General features: G+C 41.6%; 1 protein-coding gene across 1 annotated transcript in view; it reads right to left on the bottom strand.

Moving 5' to 3' along the window:
• Positions 1-26,341, bottom strand: part of LOC121555295 (sorting nexin-33-like) — a 34,224-nt gene extending 7,883 nt beyond the window's left edge. Inside the window, exons 1-2 of the mRNA XM_041869116.2 lie at positions 26,117-26,341; positions 23,313-25,844 (exon numbers count right to left, since the gene is read on the bottom strand). Of these exons, the coding sequence (XP_041725050.1) occupies positions 23,313-24,735 (1,423 nt within the window). The 5' untranslated portion in view covers positions 24,736-25,844; positions 26,117-26,341. The remainder of the gene's footprint in view (positions 1-23,312; positions 25,845-26,116) is intronic.
• Between the last annotated feature and the right edge of the window lie 348 nt (positions 26,342-26,689).

The following is a 26,689-nucleotide window of genomic DNA, read 5'->3' as shown; positions in this document are numbered from 1 at the left end:
TAAAATTAATACTTTTTCTAATGTTATAAAAAATCATATGCTTGCAATGCCAAGGCCAATCTAAAAAATAACAATAATGGCAGAGAAACATAAAAGTGGTAATCATGTCAATGACCCGCACTCATTCAGTTTCAGCTAGCAGCTCGTTTTTCCTGCAGTCAGAGCATCACTATTTTATGAATAAACAACATGTTTTGGATCAAAACGGCATACCTAGCGGATACATTCACTCTACAATGAGACAAACAAGCGGATGCAGGGTCCTGAATCAAACGTCATGCAGTGCAAAGACGCTCTCGACGCTTTGTGCGGAAACTGGAGTACAGAGTTGGAAAACTGTCAAAAGGGGAGCTACAACAATTTCCACTGCTGATAAAACAGTCTGGTGGCACTGTGCCTGCGTCTTAGTTTACCTGGCACCGTTTTGCCGATGTTGACGAATACTTATCAAAGTAATCGTGGGTGATGGACCCTTACATTTGCAGTCTCGAGGACGTGGAATAACTCAGCTGTCAAGATCAGCTTGCTGACCTACAAGCCGATTTTGTGTCAAATAATTATTTCCACGAGAACGGATACAAAACGTTTTGGATTGTCAAAGGACACGCTGTTGCACCCAGACTGGCCAAACACACAGCTACAAGGGTTATTCTACCATTCAGCACTACGTACCTGTCTGAGACGGCCTTCAGCACGCTTGTAACAATAAAAGCAAAAGCCTGTAACAGGCGATGTCCACCAGGACTTTAGGCTGGCTGTCACTAGCATCACACCTGACATCCCATCCCTGGTCAGAGGTATGCAGGCCCAAGGTGGCCATTAGTTTAAGGAAAACGTTATTGATTGTAACGTACTGTTTGTTATTGTTATTTTTTATAACACATACATTATAGCCGTGTCAAAACCAGTGTTCACATGATGTGCATGTGTGTATGCAACAAACTGCCCAGTTTCAGTTAATTGGTTTGAGGGAGATCTAGGACAGAGCTATATAGGTGCTGTTAATTACTTATTACGCTGATAATTAATCATTATTATTCTTTTGGCAACAATGTGTGTGTATAGGCCTACAGTTAATTATACACAAAGATAACCAGGGCAAACCAAAGAGAAAAGGAAAGAAAAACTACAGTGGGGAGAACAAGTATTTGATACACTGCCGATTTTGCAGGTTTTCCTACTTACAAAGCATGTAGAGGTCTGTAATTTTTATCATAGGTACACTTCAACTGTGAGAGACGGAACTAAAACAAAAATCCGGAAAATCACATTGTATGATTTTTGAGTAATTAATTTGCATTTTATTGCATGACATAAGTATTTGATACATCAGAAAAGCAGAACTTAATATTTGGTACAGAAACCTTTGTTTGCAATTACAGAGATCATACGTTTCCTGTAGGTCTTGACCAGGTTTGCACACACTGCAGCAGGGATTTTGGCCCACTCCTCCATACAGACCTTCTCCAGATCCTTCAGGTTTCGGGGCTGTCGCTGGGCAATACGGACTTTCAGCTCCCTCCAAAGATGTTCTATTGGGTTCAGGTCTGGAGACTGGCTAGGCCACTCCAGGACCTTGAGATGCTTCTTGCAAAGCCACTCCTTAGTTGCCCAGGCTGTATGTTTCGGGTCGTTGTCATGCTGGAAGACCCAGCCACGACCCATCTTCAATGCTCTTACTGAGGGAAGGAGGTTGTTGGCCAACCATCCATCCTCCCCTCAATAGGGTGCAGTCGTCCTGTCCCCTTTGCAGAAAAGCATCCCCAAAGAATGATGTTTCCACCTCCATGCTTCACGGTTGGGATGGTGTTCTTGGGGTTGTACTCATCCTTCTTCTTCCTCCAAACACGGCGAGTGGAGTTTAGACCAAAAATATCTATTTTTGTCTCATCAGACCACATGACCTTCTCCCATTCCTCCTCTGGATCATCCAGATGGTCATTGGCAAACTTCAGACAGGCCTGGACATGCGCTGGCTTGAGCAGGGGGACCTTGCGTGCGCTGCAGGATTTTAATCCATGACGGCGGTGTGTTACTAATGTTTTTCTTTGAGACTGTGGTCCCAGCTCTCTTCAGGTCATTGACCAGGTCCTGCCGTGTAGTTCTGGGCTGATCCCTCACCTTCCTCATGATCATTGATGCCCCACGAGGTGATATCTTGCATGGAGCCCCAGACCGAGTGTGATTGACCGTCATCTTGAACTTCTTCCATTTTCTAATAATTGCGCCAACAGTTGTTGCCTTCTCACCAAGCTGCTTGCCTATTGTCCTGTAGCCCATCCCAGGCTTGTGCAGGTCTACAATTTTATCCCTGATGTCCTTACACAGCTCTCTGGTCTTGGCCATTGTGGAGAGGTTGGAGTCTGTTTGACTGAGTGTGGACAGGTGTCTTTTATACAGGTAACGAGTTCAAACAGGTGCAGTTAATACAGGTAATGAGTGGAGAACAGGAGAGCTTCTTAAAGAAAAACTAACAGGTCTGTGAGAGCCGGAATTCTTACTGGTTGGTAGGTGATCAAATACTTATGTCATGCAATAAAATGCAAGTTAATTACTTAAAAATAATACAATGTGATTTTCTGGATTTTTGTTTTAGATTCCGTCTCTCACAGTTAAAGTGTACCTATGATAAAAATGACAGACCTGAGGTGTGTGTTTCATGATTAACGACTCATGGTGTAATTGTAGTAACGTACAGGAACTCAAGTGCTTTTGTTCACCCAACCTAGAGTATCTCACAATCAAATGCCGACCGTATTATCTCCCAAGATAATTTTCTTCAGTTATAGTCACAGCCGTGTATATCCCCTCTCAAGCTGATACCACGACGGCCCTTAAAGAACTTCACTGGACTTTATGCAAACTGGAAACCACATATCCCGAGGCTGCATTTATTGTAGCCGGGGATTTTAATAAAGCAAATTTGAGGACTAGGCTGCCGAAGTTCTATAAACATATTGACTGTTGTACTCGCGCTGCTAAAATCCTTGACCATTGCTATTAGAACTTCCGGGATGGTTATAAGGCCCTCCCCTGCCCTCCTTTCGGCAAATCTGACCACGACTCCATTTTGCTCCTCCCTTCCTATAGGCAGAAATTCAAACAGGAAGCACCCGTGCTAAGGACTATTCAACGCTGGTCTGACTAATCGGAATCCACGCTTCAAGATTGTTTTGATCACGCGGACTGGGATATGTTCCGGGTAGCTTGCAAAGTTTATCAGGAAGTGTATAAGTGATGTTGTGCCCACTGTGACTATTAAAACCTACCCTAACCAGAAACCGTGGATAGATGGCAGTATTCGCGCAAAACTGAACGTGCGAACCACCCCATTTAACCATGGCAAAGTGACTGGAAAGACGGCAGAATACAAACAGTGTAGCTACTTACTCCGCAAGGCAATTAAACTGGCAAAACATCAGTATAGAGACAAAGTGGAGTCGCAATTCAACCGCTCAGACACGAGACGTATATGGCAGGGTCTACAGACAATCACGGACTACAAAATGAAAACCAGCCACGTCGCCAACACCGACGTCTCGCTTACAGAAAAGCTAAAACAGCTTCTTCGCCCGCTTTGAGGATAACACAGTGCCACTGACGAGGCCCACTACCAAGACTGTGGCCTCTCCTTGCAGACGAAACAACAGTAGTAGGCTTGATAACCAACAATGACGAGACCGCCTACAGGGAGGATGTGAGGGCTCTGGGAGTGTGGTGCCAGGAAAATAACCTCTCACTCAACGTCAACAAAAGAAAGGACATGATCGGGACTTCAGGAAACAGCAGAGGGTGCACCCCCCTATCCACATCGACGGGACCGCAGTGGAGAAGGTGGAAAGCTTCAAGTTCCTTGGCGTACACATCACTGACAAACTGAAATGGTCCACCCACGCAGACAGTGTGGTGAAGAAGGCGCAACAGAGCCTCTTCAACCTCAGGAGGCTGAAGAAATTTGGCTTGGCACCTAAAACCCTCACAAACTTTTACAGATTCATAATTGAGAGCATCCTGTCGGGCTGTATCACCGCCTGGTACGGCAACTGCACCGCCCACAACCGCAATGCTCTCCAGAGGGTGGTGTGGTCTGCCGAATGCATTACCGGGGGCAAACTACCTGCCCTCCAAGACATCTACAGCACCCGATGTCACAGGAAGGCCAAAAAGATAATCAAGGACATCAACCACCCAAGCCACTGCCTGTTCAACCCGCTATCATCCAGAAGGCGAGGTCAGTACAGGTGCATCAAAGCTGGGACCAAGAGAATGAAAAACAGCTTCTATCTCAAGGCCATCAGACTGTTAAATAGCCATCACTAGCCCATTAGAGGCTGCTGCTGCCTATTGAAATCACTGGCCACTTTAAGAAATTGAACACTAGTCACTTTAATAATGTTTACATATCTTGCACTACTCATCTCATATGTATATACTGTATTCTATTCTATAATATTCTACTGTGTCTTAGTCCATGCCGCTCTGTCATTGCTTGTCCATATATGTATATATTCTTAAATTCCATTCCTTACTAGATTTTTGTGTATTGGGTATATGTTGTGAAATTGTTATATATTACTTGTTAGATATTACTGCACTGTCGGAGCTAGAAGCATAAGCATTTCGCTACACCCGCAATAACATCTGCTAAACACGTGTATGTGACAAATAAAATTAGATTTTATTTGATTTAGAGGCATCACTACAGTCCCGGGTTCGATCCGTGTCGCAGCCGGCCGTGACCGGGAGACCCATGAGGCGGCGCACAATTGGCCCAGCGTCGTCCGGGTTAGGGGAGGGTTTGCCGGCCGGGATGTCCCTGTCCCATTGTGGTCTAGCGACTCCTTGTGGCGGGCCGGGCGCACGTACGCTGACTTTGGTCGCCAGTTGTATGTTTTTTTCTCTGACACATTGGTGCGGCTGGCTTCCGGGTTAAGCGAGCATTGTGTCAAGAAGCAGTGTGGCTTGGCAGTGTTGTGTTTCGGAAGATGCATGGCTCTCGACCTTCGCCTCTCCCGAGTCCGTACGGGAGTTGCAGCAATGGGACAAGACTAACTACCAATTGGGGAGAAAAAGTACCAAAAACTGCATTCTCATAGTTCGCTTCTAGAGCTAGTTTTGACAACAAGCTGTGGGCGTGGAGGAATGATGTTTTCGTTAGAAGAAGCCGTGCTGTCTGCATTTTCTCTCTCCTCTCGCTTGCTTCTCAAACGTGGCTTGCGCTGTGTCAGATGCAAGCGCCAGTAGCCTGGCTAGCTTACTACTGCCCCTAGAGAATATTCAGACAAATTACTAGACAGACTCGATCCTCTCAATCCGTATATGACGTGAGACACAAGTACCAAAAGTTTTTAAGAAATCTAGTACCAAACCCTTTTTCATGTTCTAGTATTGAAAAAAAGTACAGAAGTTTTGGTATACCGTGCAACCCTAATAGGAATAGGCAAATTACTTGGAATGTCACTGGTGTGCTGCCCTGCTGTGCGTTGCGAGACTCAGTTTTTTACTGTGTGGCGCCAATCAAGTTCAAATGTGCCTCTATGGGTCCTGCTCTCTTGTTCCCATGGGTGAAGTAACAAATTGAGAGGTAATTTGATCCACACTTCCAAGAAACCGGGCCCACACCTCTTTGTTTTCCTTTGCTTTATAAGAAAAACCCTAATAGATAGATGTGACTTTACTGTGTTCCGCCACATAAGACACAGAAGGCCTCTTGTTCACTTCAAAGCCACACTGGCCTGCCTTGGGCATGCATACTGTGGACTGGGGAAGCGAAGTAAACTATGTCTGAGAGGGCGGACTGGCCTGAGGTGAAGATTTGTGAGAGATTTGTGAGTTATCACTGCTATTTGGGAGCAATTTTTCTCATGATGTGAAGCCATCATGCACTTTGATGGAAATGTACATAGTTCCAATGTGTGTTCAAACTCACAATTTTAGAGCTGTTTTTGTGCCCATAATCTCCTACCATTCATTAATTTTGTTACCAGATCTAGGCTACCATGCATGGGAACCAGCTCCTCATATTTCATCTTATGCAATGTGTGGACAGCAGCTCTGTCTGATACCAACACCACAGGGGTCAGCCATATCTTTGTTCAAGATCTCAGCAGGTGGTTTTCTATGGCATCATTTCCGTCTCACAATTCGAAGGTGCAGGGGGGCTTGTCAAGAACGTGGAAAATAATGTTGCGTGCTGGTGGAGAGAGTTGAAATAAAAAATCTTGAGGGTGCAGAGGATCGTGTTGAGGAGCTGAGAGAGAGTTAAGAGCTCAAACAAAAATATTGCGTGCCCAGAAAGTGGAATTGAGCGCAAAAAATTAAGTGTCGAGAACAGCATCTTCCTGCACTCTCTCGAAATTCACCTGTGCTTGCGCGATGTGATATCTGTCTGCTCGAAAATCTACAATGACATGTTACTCAAATATGATTGCCAGCCTTACTGACCAATCATAGCACTGTTTCTTGTTAAAATGCCAGTGATTGGATAGTAGCTAGAGTGAATGCAATGTGTGACAGTAGCTATATGTGGTCCTCTGTAGCTCAGCTGGTAGAGCACGGCGCTTGTAACGCCAAGGTAGTGGGTTCGATCCCCGGGACCACCCATTCGTAAAAATGTATGCACGCATGACTGTAAGTCGCTTTGGATAAAAGCGTCTGCTAAATGGCATATTATTATTATCTATATGGGCGACATTAGCTTGATAATTGAGTGATGACATAACATCAGAAAAAGGTTTATAGCTAAACTGGAATTACTTAGTCTACCATTACAGATCTTTAAATAAATGAGAATCAAAAACACGTAATAGCATTAGGCCGAATTAGCTAGCAAGCTTTCTTACCTGAGAAGAAGCGACATGCTCCCAGCTAGCAAGCTTTCTTACCTGAGAAGAAGCGACGGACTCCCAGTCTGCCATGTTGCAATGTGGCTACTGGCTAAGTACCAACCAGGGGATGTAAACATCATGTTGTATGGGTCCCGCCTTCCATTTAGCTAGCCAATCAATGGCATTATAACAAAAAGCAGTGCTATGATTGGTCAATAAGGCTGCCAATCATATTTGAGTAACATGTCATTGTAGATTTGCGAGCACACAGAGATCATATCGTGCAAGCATACATATCACATAACAAAATGTGGAAGAGGTAAAGGGGTCTGAATACTTTCCGAATGCACTGTAGGTGGATTTCAAGAGAGCGCAGGCAAGTATACCATGAGCAGGGAGATGCCTGCTCGACACTTAATTTATTGCACTCAATTCCACCTTCTGGGCACACAACATTTTTCTCTGAGCTCTCAAATATCTCTCAGCTCTTCAACATGATCCTCTGCGACCTCAATTATTTTTTTCAGAACTCTGAACTCTCTCCACGCGTGCTCAACATTATCCTCCACGTTCTCGACATTCCTCCCTGCTTCCTCCTCACTGAATTATGAGACGGAAATGACGCAATATTTTTCTCCTTGGAAGTGACAGCTAGTCCAGCTACTCTGTAGTGCTCATTGGAAAACACAAAATATAATGATGCTCCACCCACACAACTGCACACTTGCTCATTGATAAGCTATGATGTCATGTGGGTGGGACATGTATTGTGTCATCATGACTAAGTCGCTTTGGATAAAAGCGTCTGCTAAATGGCATATTATATTATTTATATACATCACCCAGCAAACCAAAATTGGTTTTGTGAAGGTTCCCAGAACATTTGTTAAGTCGCGGCAAATGTTCTCATAACACAAATACTGTCCAGTCGTGGTGATGACTATAGAAAGTTTGTATAAATGTTCACCTGATGTTGCATGAACATTCCTAGAAAACATTTAATCTGTTCTTTAAAAAGGTTCCCAGAATGTTTCATTAGGTTATGAGATTAGTCCGGTGAGAATAATGTGGGTACATCACAAAATGTATGTTTCTGAGGTCTTGGCTGATTTCTTTAGATTTTCCCATGATGTCAAGCAAAGAAGCACTGAGTTTGAAGGTAGGCCTTGAAATACATCCACAGGTACACCTCCAATTGACTCAAATGATGTCAATTAGCCTATCAGAAGCTTCTAAAGCCATGACATCATTTTCTGGAAGCTGTTTAAAGGCACAGTCAACTTAGTGTATGTAAACTTCTGACCCACTGGAATTGTGATACAGTGAACTATAAGTGAAATAATCTGTCTGTAAACAATTGTTGGAAAAATTACTTGCGTCATGCACAAAGTAGATGTCCTAACTGACTTGCCAAAACTATAGTTTTTTAACAAGAAAATTGTGGAGTGGTTGAAAAACGAGTTTTAATTACTCCAACCAAAGTGTATGTAAACATCCGACTTCAACTGTAATTAGCAGGCAGCGTAAGTCGCTCTGGATAAGAGCGTCTGCTAAATGACTAAAATTTACAATATTTGTTATTATGGTACAAAAGTTTTTTGCCTGATGTCGCAAGAACATTCCCAGAACACGTTTTTCATGTTCTTTAAAAGTTGCACGTTCTGTCCAGTTGTGCTGACATTCAGATCATGTTTGTATCAGGGTGCACAAAACATTCCTTTGATGTTGCCAGAATGTTGACAGAACAGCCTTTCTGAGTTCTTTAAAGGTTCCCAGAACATTTAATTAGGCTGTGGGAACAGTGTGGGTAAATTACAAGAAATAGGTTCCCAAAACACAAAATATACTCAGTTGACGACATTCATACAATGTTTAAGTTAGGTTGCACAGGACATTCCCTTAACGTTGTAAGATTGAAATAAGTCAGTTTTTATGACGTTCATAGCATATTTGTTTTAGGTTTAACATAATAGTCCATTGATGTTCACACAATATACATTTTACCTTGTCTATGAGGTCCTCAGAACATTTCGAAAATGTTATATTTAAGTTTTAACTAATATTACCACTACATTCTCAGTATGCACATGTGTAGCTCCTTAATGCCATCAAACTCAACTCTGGACCTCGAAGCCAATTCCACTGCGTTTTTTTAGTGTTGCCCTCTAATCAGGGACTGATTAAGACCTGGGACTCCAGGTGGGTGCAATTCATTACCAGGTAGAGCAGAAAACCAGCAGGCTCCGGACCTTGTAGGGTAAGAGTTGAATACCCCTGCCTTAAAGCATATTGGAATACATCAACGTTTCTCTCTTGATATAATGGCAATTCACATTTGAGAACTGTATTGTAGGTGATATAGAGACGTATGCATTTATTCATACAAACACAACAATAGTTTTAGCACTTCATATATGTTGACAATCTGCACATGTGGGGTTTCAACCTGAAATGTTTGGTTTCCATGCTAGATCATTCACCTTCTGTGGCCTTGTGGTTGTTTTTCAGTCAAATATTGTCAATCAGGACACAGAACACAGAACACTTAAAATAAAATGTTCTTCTTCATATGCTGTGTACTTGTAACACTGTATTTTATAATTTTCTTTCTTCACAATGTGATTTTGAAATATTGAGAAAAGGTTCTGAGTGTGTATTTAAGAAGCATATGAATATGTTATTTAAAGGAAGCTCTATCCAACTAAAATCATATTTCATAAGACTTTCAACTTGTGATGAAGAAAGAAAATCATAAAATACAGTGTTACAAGTACACAGCATATGAAGAGGATGGCGTTCTGTATCCTGATTGACCAGCCTGGTCTCATAGACTAGACGTAACATAGTAAAAGTAAATCCGGGACACTCAAATTAGTAAGATGTGTTACATTTGGTATGGTTACATAGTAGGATGCTTTCTTAAGACAAAAATGAAAGTAGTGTGGTTGGTTGGTCGGTCGTATAATGCAAACGTCTAGCAACCCAAAGGTTGCGAGTTTGAATCTCATCATGGACAACTTTAGCATTTTAGCTAATTAGCAGCTTCTCAACTACTTACTACTTTTTAGCTACTTTGCAACTACTTAGCATGTTAGCTAACCCTTCCCCTAACCCCTAACCTTAACTCTTTAACCTAACTCCTAAACGTAACCTTAACCCTAACCCCTAGCCTAGATAAGGTTAGCCAGCTAGCTAACGATAGCTACCTAGCTAGAATTCGTAACATATCATACGTTTAGCAAATTCGTAACATATTGTACGTTTTGCAAATTCGTAACATATAATACAAATTGTAATTCGTAACATATCATACGAAATGGAAGCTGGACATCTACAAATTAATACATACCATACGAAACGTAACATATCATAGGGAGTTTTTCCTAGCCACCGTGCTTCTACATCTGCATTGCTTGCTGTTTGGGGTTTTAGACTGGGTTTCTGTATAAGCACTTTGTTACATCTGCTTATAAATACTTTTGATTTTGATTCATACTAAATGGAGTGTTCGGATTTACGTACAGAATAATACTAAATGCTCAGAGACCAGGTTGGATTGACCATAACCACAAGGCCACAGCTATCCCCTGGTGGTACAGAGGGTTAATTATCTGCTTGTAGTTCTGAAGATTGCAGGTTCAATCCCACATATTCTGTAACCATGTTTCCTTAGGGGACAAAAAGTAAAATTGAGGTTCAGATATACTCTTCTAAAAGAGAGGATGTCTTTATTTAATCCAGATGTATAAATCCAGTCAGAAATGCAGAATTTAGACTAACTGTAAAAAAAAAAAACATTGTAATTTTTTTTTGTTAAAATGTATTTAATGTTCAACTTTAAAAAACGTCCTTTGAGACGCTTACTTTGAGACTCGTGGCTTATTTCTCATGATCTGAAAAGCAAAAGTGATCCTAGATCAGCACTCATAGTCTTCGATACCTTGCAAATAGGGGCCCAGAAGTGCGCAGCATATAAAGAGGATGGGTGAAGTGATTTTGAATAACCCAGTTACCAGTATTTCCCTGGGTTTGTTATGTCTAAGAAGGCTAAAAACGAAGCATGGAATTCCTGATTACTGGATACATGGCTACTGCCATGGCTATATGCTGAAAAAAGACACTGACCACATGTGCACAGTATTCCGGATATCCCGCTTAAGGTAGCTTAGTGGTTAAGAGCGTTGTGCCAGTAACCGAAAGGTCGCTGGTTCTAATCCCCAAGCCGACTAGGTGAAAAATCTGTCGATGTGCCCTTGAGCAAGGCACTTAACCCTAATTGCTCCTGTAAGTCGCTCTGGATAAGAGCGTCTGCTAAATGACTTAAATGTAAATGTAAATGTAAATGTCTTATTCGGGATAAGCTGTTTCTGAGCACCTTTGATATCCCGCTCACGAGTATCCCTGTTTCCATGAATAAACAGAATATTCCTAATCCTTAAGAGTCTATTGACACAACCGTGACTCAATCTAAGTAACTTAATAAAAAAATCCCTGTCAAAATCCGTCAGTTTAAACTAACTGCGCATCTGCGGTGGCAGGTGGCCGAGTTACAGCAGTGTTTGTCAGACCATGAGACATTCTGAAAATCGGTCTTCTCACGAAAACGTGTGTAGTGTCCAAACGGTTTAGCCTAACTAATATGACCCCACTGTGGAAAGGGGAGACTCTCGCAAACACGATGGTGTTCCCCGTTTTGCTCTACGACCCCAACAAGGGTCACAGGACTCGTCTGAAGGTAACCCATACAAATGAATGGAAGTATGTAGGTAGTTTTGTGCCAACAGTACAAAAGAGTACAAAAATAAGGGCTTAAATATTTCCTGAGCTTTCTTATATCTCCTAGATATAGGACAGATACTTCAAAACCTTATTCCTAATGAGTTATTTTTTTACAGTATTTTTTGCCATTTATGAATGTGTTATTCAATGCGTTTCTATAGGCTATAGTAGTAAAGGCCAAATTCAATATTTTATCAAAGAATACAAATAAAACATTTAATTGATACCTAATGGTTGATCCGAGCGTTCTGACCTAACAACAGCAGTCAAGCGCCCAAGCTAACGTTGGCTAGCTAGCTACTGAGAGAACAGCTCATTCTGACCATTTTAACTCGCCCTAGCAGAGCTGGTTAGGCTGTTTTTATATTATCCAGAGCATTGGTGACTGCAACTGTGCTGCTGGCAACATTTTTATTGCGCTTTTTTTGCCAACGTTTACTGACACTGGCCATATTCAATGGGTGTTGGCATTCGTAAATTCTTCAGTTATTATGCGCTCTGGCACACTCAGACGAGAGTGCTCTGAAATTGGAGTAGATAACCAGAGAGAATTTACCAGCTATGACATTTGTCGCAGTGACATCATAAACATTCTATTGAAATAGTTACTTGCATAGTGGAGTCTTTTGTTTAGATATGTAGCTAGCTAGCTAAACAATTAACCATAATCCCAACTCATAACGTTACTACCCTGCATGAATCTGCAGGCAGCTAACCAACCAGGTTCAATGTTAGCTAGCTAACATTAGGCTATAACTAGCAATGCAGATGGCTCTGAGATACGAATAATAATACTACACAGATCATACACGTAACATTAGCTAGCTAGCCAGCCCGCTAACGTTAGCTAGCTAGCTAACAGTACACTTTAATGTGAAATGAAAACGACTTTCTGACAAAATTAGAAACGTGTAATATCTGAAAATGTAGCTAGCTAGACTCTCTTACCTGTATAAATGGATGGGCGCTTCTCCCTCTCTGTCACAGATGACATGGTTGCCCCTAGTTTGAAGATGTAATCCGGAGACAGATGTTTTATACAAAAACCTTCTGTGTATTCTCTTTTCGACTCCGTCTGCATATTTGCAATCAAACGCCAGAATTTTCTCCATCTCCTTAGCTATCATACTCTAATTCCACTGATTTCAAAACTCGTTCCTCCAGAAAGTGGAGAGCAACACTTATGCAGTTCTACTACGTGATATCTTTAAAAAAAGCCGCGTTAGAAAGGATTACCTACACATACTGACCAGCTCATATTATAGACAGAAGCGTACTACATGGCAGACCAATCCGAACTCATCTCTTGGCATGTCCAGCCCACTCATTATCTCAGCCAATCATGGCTAGCAGAAAGGTTGCTGTCTTTTTCTGGGGCTAAACCAACTAAGCTCATAATTTAACAATTGTATTCATATTTACAGATGGCATAGAAGTTTGTTATTAAATGAAAGTTCACATGTTCCAGAAGGCATTTCTGCAAAAAAATGCATTTTGATAAAAAAAAAAAGTTTAAGTTCAAATGGCGCTCCTGTGAAGTAGTGATGCGCGACATACGCCTAGTTTCCTGAAACGAGTCACATTTGGACATTTTGCATGGGAACAATATTTCCACTGTTTTGGAGTTAATGCGTTTTCTCCCCGGTCCCTAAACGAAACAGACAACTTTACCTATGTTAACTAGATTACTAATGCATTCGTGCTATCGATGTAAGACATTATTCGGGTATGCACTACTTTATTTAGTCTTCTAGGACAGGGTTTCCGAAACTCGGTCCTGGGGCCCCCCCTGGGTGCACATTTTGGTTTTTGCCCTAGCAGTACACAGCTGATTAAAATAACCAACTCATCATCAAGCTTTGATTATTTGAAACAGCTGTGTAGTGCTAGTTATGACAGAAGAGAAGCTGCATGTATCGAACTATAGTTAACAAACAAATGGCCTACCAAATGTCGGAATTTATAATATGGCCTACCAAATGTTGGAAAATATAAACATAAACGTATCTAAATTAGGGGTGAACGTAGCCTAAGCCAGTAGGTTATACAGTCCAGTACAGTGTATTAGCAAAATAAATGTTTATGGAATTATTATGGTAGATCAAACTGCGCAGGTATTGCCTACTTTGTTAAGTGATTTGTTTGACAATCAGATGAAAACATCATTACACAACACCCATGATATGTGAAACTGAGCCTGCGCAGACCGCGAAACACATCAGTAAACGGGATAAGATGTTGACATGCCACAGTATCCCGTCTTAAGATCAGCATATCCCAGGCATCTTATCCGGGTTTCTCATAACTGGGATACAAGCTTTTTCGGGTTATTGTAAATGGGATATGATGTTTATATGTGTCAACTCAAAAACAGAATACTTGAGTATCCAGAATAATAACGGGATATTGGTGTGCATGTAACCGTGGTCAATGAACGAGAGCATCCATGGTGGCGCAGAGGATAAAAGACCTGGCTTGGGAACCAAACATTGCAGTTTCAAACCCCACATGTGCAGAATGTCAACATATGACATGTAAAACTGATAGGATTGTGTTTGTAAGATTAAATGCTGTTCAAATGTCCTATGAATTAAATCATATGCAGATTTTGAACATATGATGTGTAAAACATATGGTTGTGCTTGTATGATTAAATGCTGTTCCAATGTCCTATGAATTAAATTAAAATGCCATGTGTCTCCATATCACCTACAATACAGTCCTTAAATGCGAATTACCATTAAATCTGGAAAGAAACATGACCTCCAAGACAAGGTAAAATGTATATTGAGTGAACATCAATGGACTATTATGTTAAACCTAAAACAAATATGCTATGAACGTCATAAAAACGTATTAAAATCTTACAACATTAAGGGAATGTCCTGTGCAAACTAACTTAAACAATGTATGAATGCCATCACAACTGAGCATATTTTGCGTTTTCGGAACATATCTCTTGTCATGTCCCCACAATGTTACCACAACCTAATGAAACATTCTGGGAACCTTTAAAGAACAGACAAAATGGAACGTTCTTGTAACATCAGGTGAATGTTTATACAAGCATTCTATAATCATCTCCACGACTGGACAGTATTTGTGTTATGAGAACATTTGCCGCGACCTAACGAATGTTTTACACAAACATACAAACTTTTGGGGATTGTTCTGTGGTGGTTGTTACAGATGTTGTACACAACATTTGAGTGAATATTAGAACATTCCAAGGATATTTAATCTAAAACATATTTGATTAATAAATTGATCTTATCTAAAACATTCTCTGAATGTTTTTGGGATGTTATCATCCTAATGTTAGATAAAATCCTAATTAGAACTTAATGGGAATCTTAGCTAATGTTCTGGGAATGTTCCAGGTTTTCTGGGCAGTCTTCCATTGCAGTGCACTGAGTGATAATGTGTATTCATATTCAAGTCTTTCGATAGAGTCTATTGGATGAACATTGGATTCAGTTTGGCAAATGCTCAAAGCACCTCTGTGGGACCAGACTGGATTTACTCCTGTGTAATTGAAACCATCCAGACCGACTACCCAGAAAGACCTACAGTGCCTTCAGAAAGTGTTCATACCCCTTGACTTATTCCACATTTTGTTGTGTTTCCAGACCGACTATCCGGACAGACCTACAGTACATATCTGAGTGGGATGGTATTCATCAAAGAGAAAGGGATAGACATGAGAGAAGAGAAAGAGAGTGAGACAGAAAGAGGGCAGGGGGGAGAGAGAGAGAGGGAGAGAGAGAGAGAAAAGGTAGAGATAGAGACAGACTTGAATCTGGCAAACACCCTGAAAAACAGCACGCTATTTGATTTAAATCCAGACCCTCTTTGCCTCTCGTACCCAGCCCTCCTTTATCAATGCCATATGTAGCTCACACCACACCCAGACCAAGTTTGCAGTGATATCACAGTTCAAACTGTGCTCATTACTGTATGTGAGGGAGTGGGCGTTAGGGCTGTACAGGAAGAGTTGAACCCAGGTTTTTGTGTGTGTTTGGTATGTTGTCACAGTTGGATCCATTTCAGAGGAACACAAGTGAGTTTGAGGGAAGCTCTCGGGGTTCAGCTGGGGAAGCTTCAACTGACCTGCAAGTAGGCAAAAGTAAACTGGCCACTCCGAAAATGTTATGGAAAACATGGCTGTAGTTATTGGTAAAAAAAGTGACGTAACCCTCAAAAATATATTCTTTGGGAATATACAGTGCATTCGGAAAGTATTCAGACACGTTCCCGTTTTCCACATTTTGTTACGTTACAGCCTTATTCTAAAATAGATTCAAAAAGAAAATCCTCATCAAAATCTACACACCCCATAATGACAAATCGAAAACAAGTTTTTAGAAATGTTTGCAAATGTATTGAAAATAAAAAACTGAAATACCTTATTTACATAAGTACTCAGACCCTTTGAGACTCGAAAATGAGCTCAGGTGCATCCTGTTTCAATTAATCATCCTTGAGATGTTTCTACAACTTGATTGGAGTCCACCTGTGGTAAATTCAATTGACTGGACATGATTTGGAAAGGCACACACTTGTCTATATAAGGTCCCACAGTTGAAAGTGCATGTCAGAGCAAAAACCATGCCATGAGGTCGAAGGAATTGTCCGTAGAGTTCCGAGACAGGATTGTGTCGAGGCACAGATCTGGGGAAGGGTACCAAAAATTGTCTGCAACATTGAAGGTCCCCAAGACTCTTCCTAGAGCTGGCAGCCAGGCCTAACTGAGCAATCGGGGGAGAAGGGCCTTGGTCAGGGAGGTGACCAAGAACCTGATGGTCGCTCTGACAGAGCTCCAGACTTCCTCTGTGGACATAGGAGAATCTTCCAGAAGGACAACCATCTCTGCAGCACTCCACCAATCAGGCCTTTATGGTAGAGTGGCCAGACGGAAGCCACTCCTCAGTAAAAAGCACATGACAGCCCGCTTGGACGCTTGAAACAAGATTTTCTGGTCTGATGAAACCAAGATTGAACTCTTTGGCCTGAATGCCAAGCGGCCCGTCTGGAGGAAACCTGCCACCATCCCTACGGTGAAGCAAGGTGGTGGCAGTGTCATGCTGTGGGGATGTTTTTCAGCGGCAGGGACTGGGAGAATAGTCAGGATCGAGGGAAAGATGAACGGAGCAAAGTACAGAGAGATCCTTGATGAAAAAACTCCAGTGCGCTCAGGACCTCAGACTGGGGCGATGGTTCACCTTTCAACAGGACAACGACCCTAAGCACACAGACAAGACAACGCAGGAGTGGCTTCGGGACAAATCTCTGAATGTCCTTGAGTGGCCCAGCCAGAGCCCGGACTTAAACCCGATCAAACATCTCTGGAGAGACCTGAAAATAGCTGTGCAGTGACGCTCCCCATCCACACTGACAGAGGTTGAGAATATCTGCAGAGAAGAATGGGAGAAACTCCCCAAATACAGGTGTGCCAAGCTTGCAGTGTCACACCCAAGAAGATTCGAGGATGTAATCGCTGCCAAAGGTGCTTCAACAAAGTACTGAGTAAAGGGTCTGAATACTTATGTAAATGTGATATTTGAGTTTTTTACATTTTTTTTTAAATTTGCTACAATGTCTAAAAAACTGTTTTTGCTTTGTGATCACGGGGTATTGTGTGTAGATTGATGAGGGGAAAAATGTTTTTTTTTCAATTTTAGAATAAGGCTGTAACGTAACAAAATGTGGAAAAAGTCAAGGGATCTGAAAACTTTCCGAATGAACTGTATACACTACCAGTCAAAAGTTTGGACACACCCACTCATTCAAGGGTGTTTCTTTATTTTTAAAATGTTTTACATTGTAGAATAATAATGTAGACATCCCAACTATGAAGTAACACATATGGAATCATGAAGTAACCAAAAAAGTGTTAAACAAATCAAAATATTTTATATTTGAGATTTTTCAAATAGCCACCCTTTGCCTTGATGAAAGCTTTGCACACTCCTGGCATTCTCTCAACCTGGAATGCATTTCAATTAACAGGTGTGCCTTCTTAAAAGTTAATTTGTGGAATTTCTTTCCTTCTTAATGTGTTTGAGACAATCAGTTGTGTTGTGACAAGGTAGGTATACAGAAGATAGCCCTATTTGGTTAAAGACCAAGTCCATATTATGGCAAGATCAGCTCAAATAAGCAAAGAGAAACAACAGTCCATCATTACTTCAGTCAATACGGAACATTTCAAGAACTTTTAAAGTTTCTTCAAGTGCAGTCGCAAAAACTATCAAGTGCTATGATGAAACTGGCTCTCATGAGGACCGCCACAGGAATGGAAGACCCAGAGTTACCTCTGCTGCAAAGGATAAGTTCATTAGAGTTACCAGCCTCAGAAATTGCAGCCCAAATAAATGCTTCACAGAGTTCAAGTAACAGACACATCTCAACATCAACTGTTCAGAGGGGACTGTGTGAATCAGGCCTTCATGGTCGAACTGCTGCAAAGAAACCACTACTAAAGGACACCAATAAGAAGAAGAGATCTGCTTGGGCCAAGAAACACGAGCAATGGACATTAGACTGGTGGAAATGTGTCCTTTGGTCTGGAGTCCAAATTGGAGATTTTTGGTTCCAACCGCTGTGTCTTTGTGAGACACAGAGTAGGTGAACGGATGATCTCTGCATGTGTGGTTCCCACCATGAAGCATGGCGGAGGAGGTGTGATGGTGTGGGGGTGCTTTTCTGGTGACACTGTCAGTGATTTATTTAGAATTCAAGGCACACTTAACCAGCATGGCTACCACAGCATTCTGCAGCGATACGCCATCCCATCTGGTTTGGGCTTGATAGTGGGACTATCATTTGTTTTTCAACAGGACAATGACCCAACACACCTCCAGGATGTGTAAGGGCTATTTTACCAAGAAGGAGAGTGATGGAGTAAAGCATCAGATAACCTGGCCTCCACAATCCCCTGACCTAAACCCAATTGAGATGGTTTGGGATGAGTCGGACGGCAGAGTGAAGGAAAAGCAGCCAACAAGTGCTCAGCATATGTGGGAACTCCTTCAAGACTGTTGGGAAAGCATTCCAGGTGAAGCTGGTTGAGAGAATGCCAATAGTGTGCAAAGCTGTCATCAAGGCAAAGGGTGGCTATTTGAAGAATCTCAAATATAAAATATATTTTGATTTGTTTAACACTTTTTTGGTTACTACATGATTCCATATGTGTTATTTCACAGTTTTGATGTCATCACTATTATTCTATATTGTAAAAAATAAAGAAAAATAAAGAAAAGGCCTTGAATGAGTAGGTGTGTCCAAACTTTGTCTGGTACTGCTTATGTTCTTACACATGATGTGTTCATGTGCCTTGCCTTCAGCTAGGTAATGAGAGTACAGTAAACTGAGAGGAAGTGGATTTATTAAATTTGCAGTGCAGTTGTGACATATTCTGCCTTTTGACTATGCTATCACTACATGTAGATCTACGTCTATGCGCCAAGGTCATTCAATAGTCAGCCAAATGTTACATGAGTAGGCTCATATTTGCATTTCTAATATTTGCAGCTGAACCAATAAGACCCTTGGTCCCTGACGTTGTGTTATGCCTATGACATTTTCAAATGGCTTTCAATTCCTGTACAATTAAAGGTTGGGTGTAGATGTGATTTAGAAAAGCACATTGCAGCTTAATATTGAAACATTCACCAACGCCCTTATTTACAATGGATAACTAAGAGAAACGTGGCTTCCTCTGCTGGAAGCCCCTCCCCCTTCCGGATATGTGGGTTGTTTGAGAACTGAAGCATGTCCTTGGTATGCTGGTCGTTTGACTGTCTTAAATACTGCATCATCCTGACGACAGATACAGACACGTCCAAGTTGCTTGCTATAGCTAATGCATCAGCTATGCCCAAGCATGTACTAGGCACATCAATCCTTTTCAATGCATCCAATGGAGATGAATGATCCTCTGGATTGTACGGGGCAGGGCATATAAGAAATCACCCCAGATGGAAGCTTTTTGCATTGACACAAAAAACAGGATTTCTTACAGCTCACTCTACCATTAAGCATGTCCCTGTCATTACAAGGTTGTCAGTTTGTGTAAAGGTGGTTAACCACCAGACTGATTTCTTTACATGCTATCTCTATCACTGAAGGCATGAATGTATTCATGTACGTTATATGTAGGCTGATGCAATGTGCACATGGAACTCAGCAGAGTGAACATATCCTGGAAGCTAGACAGTTTTCCATCTAGTGAACGCATTAATCATTTCATAGATATGTATCACCTTTACTTACTGTATAGTATAAAGCTACTGGCATCCTTTGAACTGTTCCATGCTGCTACAACACCAGGCAGATTGTGTGTCACTGGCCTAAATACAACAACCCATAATGTAAAAGTGGAATTATGTTTTTCAAAATGTTTACAAATACATTACAAATTAAAAAGCTGAAATGTCTTGTGTCAATAATTATTTAATCCCTTTGTTATGGCAAGCCTAAATAAGTAAAAATGTGCTTAACAAGTCACAAAATAGGTTGCATGGACTCACTCTGTGCGCAATAAGTGTTTAACATGATTTTTGAATGACTATCTCGTCTCTGTACCCCACACATACAATTATCTGTAAGGTCCCTCAGCCAAGCAGTGATTTTTTTAAAAACATTTATTTAACCTTTATTTAACCAGGTAAGCCAGTTGAGAACAAGTTCTCATTTACAACTGTGACCTTGCCAAGATAAAGCAAAGCGGTGCGATAAAAACAACAACAATTTCAAACACAGATTCAACCACAAAGACCAGGGAGATTTTCCAATGCCTCGCAAAGAAGGGCACCTATTGGTAGATTGTTTTTTTTTAAATGCAGACATTGTATATCCCTTTGAGCATGGTGAAGTTATTAATTACACTTTGGATGGTGTATCAATACACCCAGTCACTACAAAGATACAGGTGTCCTTCCTAACTTTGTTGCCGGAGAGGAAGGAAACTGCTCAGGGATTTCACCATGAGGCCAATGGTGACTTGAAAACAGTTACAGAGCTTAATGGCTGTGATAGAAGAAAACTGAGGATGGATCAACAACATTGTAGTTACTCCACAAAACTAACCTAAATGACAGAGTGAAAAGAAGGAAGCCTGTACAGAATAACAAATATTCCAAAACATTCAAACTGTATGCAATAAGGCACTAAAGTAAAACTGCAAAAAATGTGGCAAAGAAATTAACTTTAGGTCCTGAATACAAAGTGTTATGTTGGGGGCAAATCCAACACAACACATCACTGAGTACCATCTTTCTATTTTCAAGAACAGGCAAAATCCATGAGGAAAACTTGGTTCAGTCTGCTTTCCAACAGACACTGGGACACATTCAGCAGGACAATAACCTAAAACACAAGGCCAAATATACACTGGAATTGCTTACCAAGACGACATTGAATGCTCCTGGGTGGCCTAGTCACATCTTTTACTTAAATCTGCTTGGAAATCTATGGCAAGACTTGAAAATGGCTGTCTAGCAATGATCAACAACCAACTTGACAGACCTTGAAGAATTTTAAAAGAATAATGTGCAAGTATTGTACAATTCAGGTGTGCAAAGCTCTTAGAGACTTACCCATTAAGACTCACAGCCGTAATCACTGCCAAAGGTGATTCTAATATGTATTGACTCAGGGATATTTCTGTATTTCATTTTCAAGAAATTTGCTAAAATTCCTCAAAACATGTTTTCACTGTCATTATGGGGTGTAGATTGTGTGTAGATGGGTGAGAAAAAATCTATTTAATCAATTTAGAAAATTCAGGATGTAACACAACAAAATGTGGAATAAGAAGGGGTTTGAATACTTTCTGAAGGCACTGTATATGCAGCTAAGGAATGGCTTGGGGGTACTTCAATTATCATTCCATTTACCAGTGACAGGGTAGTAAAACTAGTCGCATTTAAGAGATACCGTTAGAATAGAGCTCAAAGACATGTTTGATAGAACTATCAGAGTCAATCAATCAAGGAACCATGAGTGATTTCTGAGTGAGTATATGGCTGATTCTTCCTGCGCCGCTGCAGGCATTTTTCACCCAAAATCTTAACAATGAATGTTGAATGATTTTGACAGCTGTGACACATTTATTTTCCCCCCTCCATTCTTCCTCCTATCAATGTGGTTAACAACAGCATCCTGAAATAATTCGTTTGTAGGATTCTGGACCACGATGCAGCATGTGTCCCACATTTTTAGACACCTCAGTCCTTGGTTAGAGTTGCCCTATTGATTTCAAGCTGTTGTGGTAATGCATGATTAATAATAATAATAATAATAATATGCCATTTAGCAGACGCTTTTATCCAAAGCGACTTACAGTCATGCGTGCATACATTTTTGTGTATGGGTGGTCCCGGGGATCGAACCCACTACCTTGGCGTTACAAGCACCGTGCTCTACCAGCTGAGCTACAGAGGACTACTTATAACTGTGGTTTTACAGCACTTATAACTAGTGTTGCACGGTATACCGAAACTTCGGTACTTTCTCGATACTACTTCTGTCAAATGTGTTTCACGGATCAAGCCTGTCTATCAGCGCGGCCGACCCCTTGTTATAGACCGCACCGTGCCTGCTCCACTTACTCATTGCTAGCCTGCACTGGGAGTCTGGGCTGCATCATGTTTGCTCCAAACTCATGCTGCACAAAAGTTAACACACTTGAATAATGTGGCACGGCATGTAGAAATGTTGAAACTGTTCATTACTGTTCGCAAAACAATGTCCATACTGGCTAGAACACTTTACAATGCAAAAAAAATACTGGTAGCTTCCAGCATTGTAGCTTCCAGCATTGTAGGCTAACTTTCCTTGCTTGCTGATAGCTAAAGCTAAAATCAATTCACTACCCTAGTATTTGTGCAAAATATGCTGATTTCAAAGCTGATTGCCACCAAAAAAGTTATTAATTCACCTGTTCGGTCTCTCTCGCACATCTCTCCCAAAGATGATCTATTGCCTCAGCAAAGTGACTGCTCTGACTGGCTGCCCCCCTCTTGCCTTGTGAATGACATCATTACTGGTTAAAGAGACTACTTATATGCAAATGTTGTTGATCAGTACAATAAAATTAGTCCCAAATTAAAGGGAAACAGATTGTTTGTCATCTGCAGCCCCATGAAATCAGCCAAAACAAGCTCAATAACTCAATGCATGCACACACTCTTATTGAATGTGTATTCACCTGTATTGTGGATAGGCCTAGGCTATTGATATACCCAGTTTATCAATAGAGATTTACCATTCAAATAATTGATTAACATTATGTTAGATTGGTAAAAACAAAGTCAAATTGATTGTATGATTGTATAATTGATTCATTAAAGCATACATGGCAGTGTCTGAAAAACGTTGACGTAAAGAAATTCAAATGTAACGATATTGAACTCAAAAGATGCCCAATGATTGAACAGAGCAGTAGCTGAGTTTCTGTCTGGATCAGGTGCCATTCTGTGACTTTGGCTAATATTGTTGTTGTTGTAGTATCGTTTTGGTATCATGTTTCGTGACGGTATCGAAGTCAAAATGATGGTATCGTGACAATACTACTTATAACACATACACTAATAGGCCTTACTTAGTGAGGCAATGCAATGAGTTGAAGATTAATCTCTAGGACAAGCTATTAGACTCTAGGTCTAACACTAATGAGCACATGATAAGGGGAAAATACATTACCTTTCTGTAGATGAATAATGTCCGGGAAGTTGGCGAGTAGGCCCTGGTAGAGCGACAGTTTGTCCAGCATGTGGAAGAGGTCATAATTAGGTTGCTCTGCAAACATTTCCCCAATGTTCTCATAAGTGCATCCCGTGTGGGAGATGGCGGTGTTGAGGGCGTCTGAGCAGTGGGGAGGGTCCAGCATGAACGCCTGACTGACGTTCTGGAAAGCGTTCCCCAGCCGCTGGAACTCCTTCCGGAAGCCTCCGAGGTGCTTCCGCACCAGTTCCGAGGCCACGTGCGTGAGCTGCATGACGCTGTCGTCCATTTTCTTGGCGAAGGTCTTGAAGGAGTCCACACGTTCCTCCACATCCTGCAGGTCCTGGTGCTCGTTGGGGATCTGGAAGGTAAGCATGAAGTTGGCGCCCATCATCTCGTCCTTCTCCGCCCGCCGTTTGCCCAGCTTCCACTGCTTGTCATCGGCACACATGAGGAAGTGCTCAAAGCCCTCGTACTGCGACAGGACCGGGTGGCTGGTCATGTGGTCCATCCAGAGGATCAGCCGCCTCTTGCGCTTCTCGATGAAATCCTCCTCGAAGCGCCCAGTTGCCTGTTTCTCAGGCAGGTGGGGTACGGAGATGATGGTGAACTTGTGCAGTAGACGGTTGTACAACCAGTCAAAGTGCTTGTAACGCCGGTACACAGGCCTCGCATTGTGGCTTGGGGTCACCCGGTAAGATATGTAGGTCTTGATGCCTTTGAACTTGGTCTGCTTGGTGGGGTCCTCGATGGAGCAAGAGAAAGGTGTGGGGCTCTCTTTCCATTGAGGCCCTTTGGGGCCCATCTCAATGGTGTACGACTCGGCTATCTTAGCGTTCATGGGCACATCGCCCAACACAAACGCTTCCACCCCTGAGCGGACAAAGCTGGAGAATCGGTTCAAGTTCCTGCCCACCATACTGCCCTTCCGCGAGCTGGAGATGCTATCCTGCCTCTCCATGTAAGGTTTGGCACAATAGTGGACATTGGGGTTGTTGGAGTGGGGGCTCTGATGGGAATGTCCATTTGTGCCACTGCGGCCATCATCGTCCACCACTGTGGAACTGTCATCCCAATCATCCCAGTCATCATCGTCATCGTCATAGTAACCCTGTTGCATGTGAAAGGGCATGTTTGCGGCAGAAGGGGAAAATGAGGAGTCATTGCCGGGAGAACCCACCGGGCTTATGGAGCAGTCTGTCAGGTTGGAGTTGGAACGAGGGCGGAATACTTCCACATAAGAGGCTGGGAAGAGACCTTTCTGTCCTTTACTGTTCTCCCCTTGTAACCAGCCATCTACAGAGTTATCGTCAAAGATAACCAGTTCCTCATTCTCCTGTATGCTGATCTCCTCTTTGTTTTCACTTTGGAAAGTGAAGAGTGCCTTGCCTTTCATCGACATTTTGACTCTCTGATGACGTCAAAAATCAGCTGACTATCATATGCACACTGCCTAAAATCATTGTGATCCTGCTACCCTTGAGCACAACGTGTTAACACATGTTGTGCAAATAGGTGATCTCTGAATAGCTTAACTATAGCCCTACTATTTCAGCTCATCTCAACTCTAGTCACCCAACACTTGTTTAAATCAATAAGAGAAGGAGCGAAAGAGTTATAAATGTAATGATCTTCTGCTCAAATGACACTAATACTGAAACAAACTATTAATTTCGAATGTGCTCATGCACTATATAACATGATAATAACCTTAGTGCTATATCTACTCTCTTAAAAAACAGCTAGTGCAGTATCAAGCTGGGTATGTTTACGACTTGATTACACAACTGTCCTGGGTTGTTTTCTATACTCTGCCAAGAATCTAGTCCATCTTTTTAGTAGGCCTATGGACTGTATATAAAAGCAGTAAAATCTAATTGCATATGGTTTTCAGTGGTTGTGAGGATAAATTCCTGAACACGTACAATTAACTGAATATGGGCTATTTCCATTGGAATTCTTACCGCAAATATCAATTGCAATTTGGTATATTGCTTAAATACCATATGCCATGCACCCACTACCCACTAAATCAGTACCATATTCCTATTGATAGCCTTATGTTCCCTTAGCCTAAACGTTTTCTTTGATTCTACTGAGGATATCCAAACTTTACCTTCGATACTTGAAACTCAAATAGAACTTGTGGGCTTCGCAACTCCGAAAATGTGTTTTCACCAAGAACAAATTGCAAACATCCGTCTATTCGTTGTAATCCTGATTAATCTTTACATTGTTAACCTTGCGTGATGTGGTCCTCGAACACAATACTTGCTGTACATCCCACCAACATCATCAAAATAGTTTGTTCCCAGCACAAAGACAAAGTGAAATAGTTTGTTCCCAGCACAAAGAAAAAGTGCCCCGGGTGGAAGAAAGCATTCAGACACGATAGAGATGACTAGCAAGGATATCCCAGTCTAATGCATTCTGGTCTTGATCCACATTCCTTCAGAAACTTGCTCCAATTCCCCTCCTAAACAGGTTATTGCGCATCTTGCTCTTCGTTGCCTTGAAAAAAAATTAAATAACATGAAGCATTATTAGCAAATGATAAGGGTATGCGACTAATGCAAAGCATAGGCTATTTTATTACTATCCGTTTTGTAGCAAAGTAACTTCTTCCATTACGTTAGGTATGGACAATAGAGGACCGTTTTTTTTTTCTTCATTGAGGTCCTTTATCCATTATTTGAAACGCAAGAAATCAGCTCTACGCTGCTCCCAGCATGAGAAACATTTAACATGAAGAAACAAGTGACTAGTTCATTTTAGTCGTTTACCTGCTAGTGCTGGCCGCAAGGAGTCCTACAGCAGGATTAATACAAGCTCCTCCGGCTCAGCAGATCCAGAGACGTGCCCCGACCACCACTTTTCTGTCATATTCGCGCAAGAAAATAGATCATAGAGAATGAAATTAAATGTTTAGAACTGATAATTGATCGCATGATGCAAGAATGACTGTTTGTAACCTTGACTGGTCACCCAAACTCCTTGTTCCGGCCAAACACTACCCCACGCCAAAGATTATGGATATAGAGTTCCACAGTATGAGTCATAATACCCATAAACCCTAGCAGTCAAACAGGGAAACGATTCCAATCGTTTTTCCACCAGTCATTTTTCCCTAGGGGATTTTAGAAACACTTCAAATAAGGGCTGTGTTTTGTGTAGGCTTATTTTGATAACCGTGTAAATCTCTCTAGGACAAGGTGACTTTTATCAACATATTCGCCTGTATTTACCCCCCAAAAATGTAACGCTAATTAGCTGCTAATGTGGCTATCATAAAGAACTAGAAGAAATAGAGACCCGCACACTGTTTGAATAGAAAAGTAATAGATCCAAAACTGAGG

Source organism: Coregonus clupeaformis, chromosome 11 (genome assembly GCF_020615455.1).
Source record: "Coregonus clupeaformis isolate EN_2021a chromosome 11, ASM2061545v1, whole genome shotgun sequence".
Lineage (NCBI taxonomy): Eukaryota > Metazoa > Chordata > Actinopteri > Salmoniformes > Salmonidae > Coregonus > Coregonus clupeaformis.
Note: the sequence above shows the minus strand (reverse complement) of the source record. Positions and strands in the feature narration are given on the sequence as shown.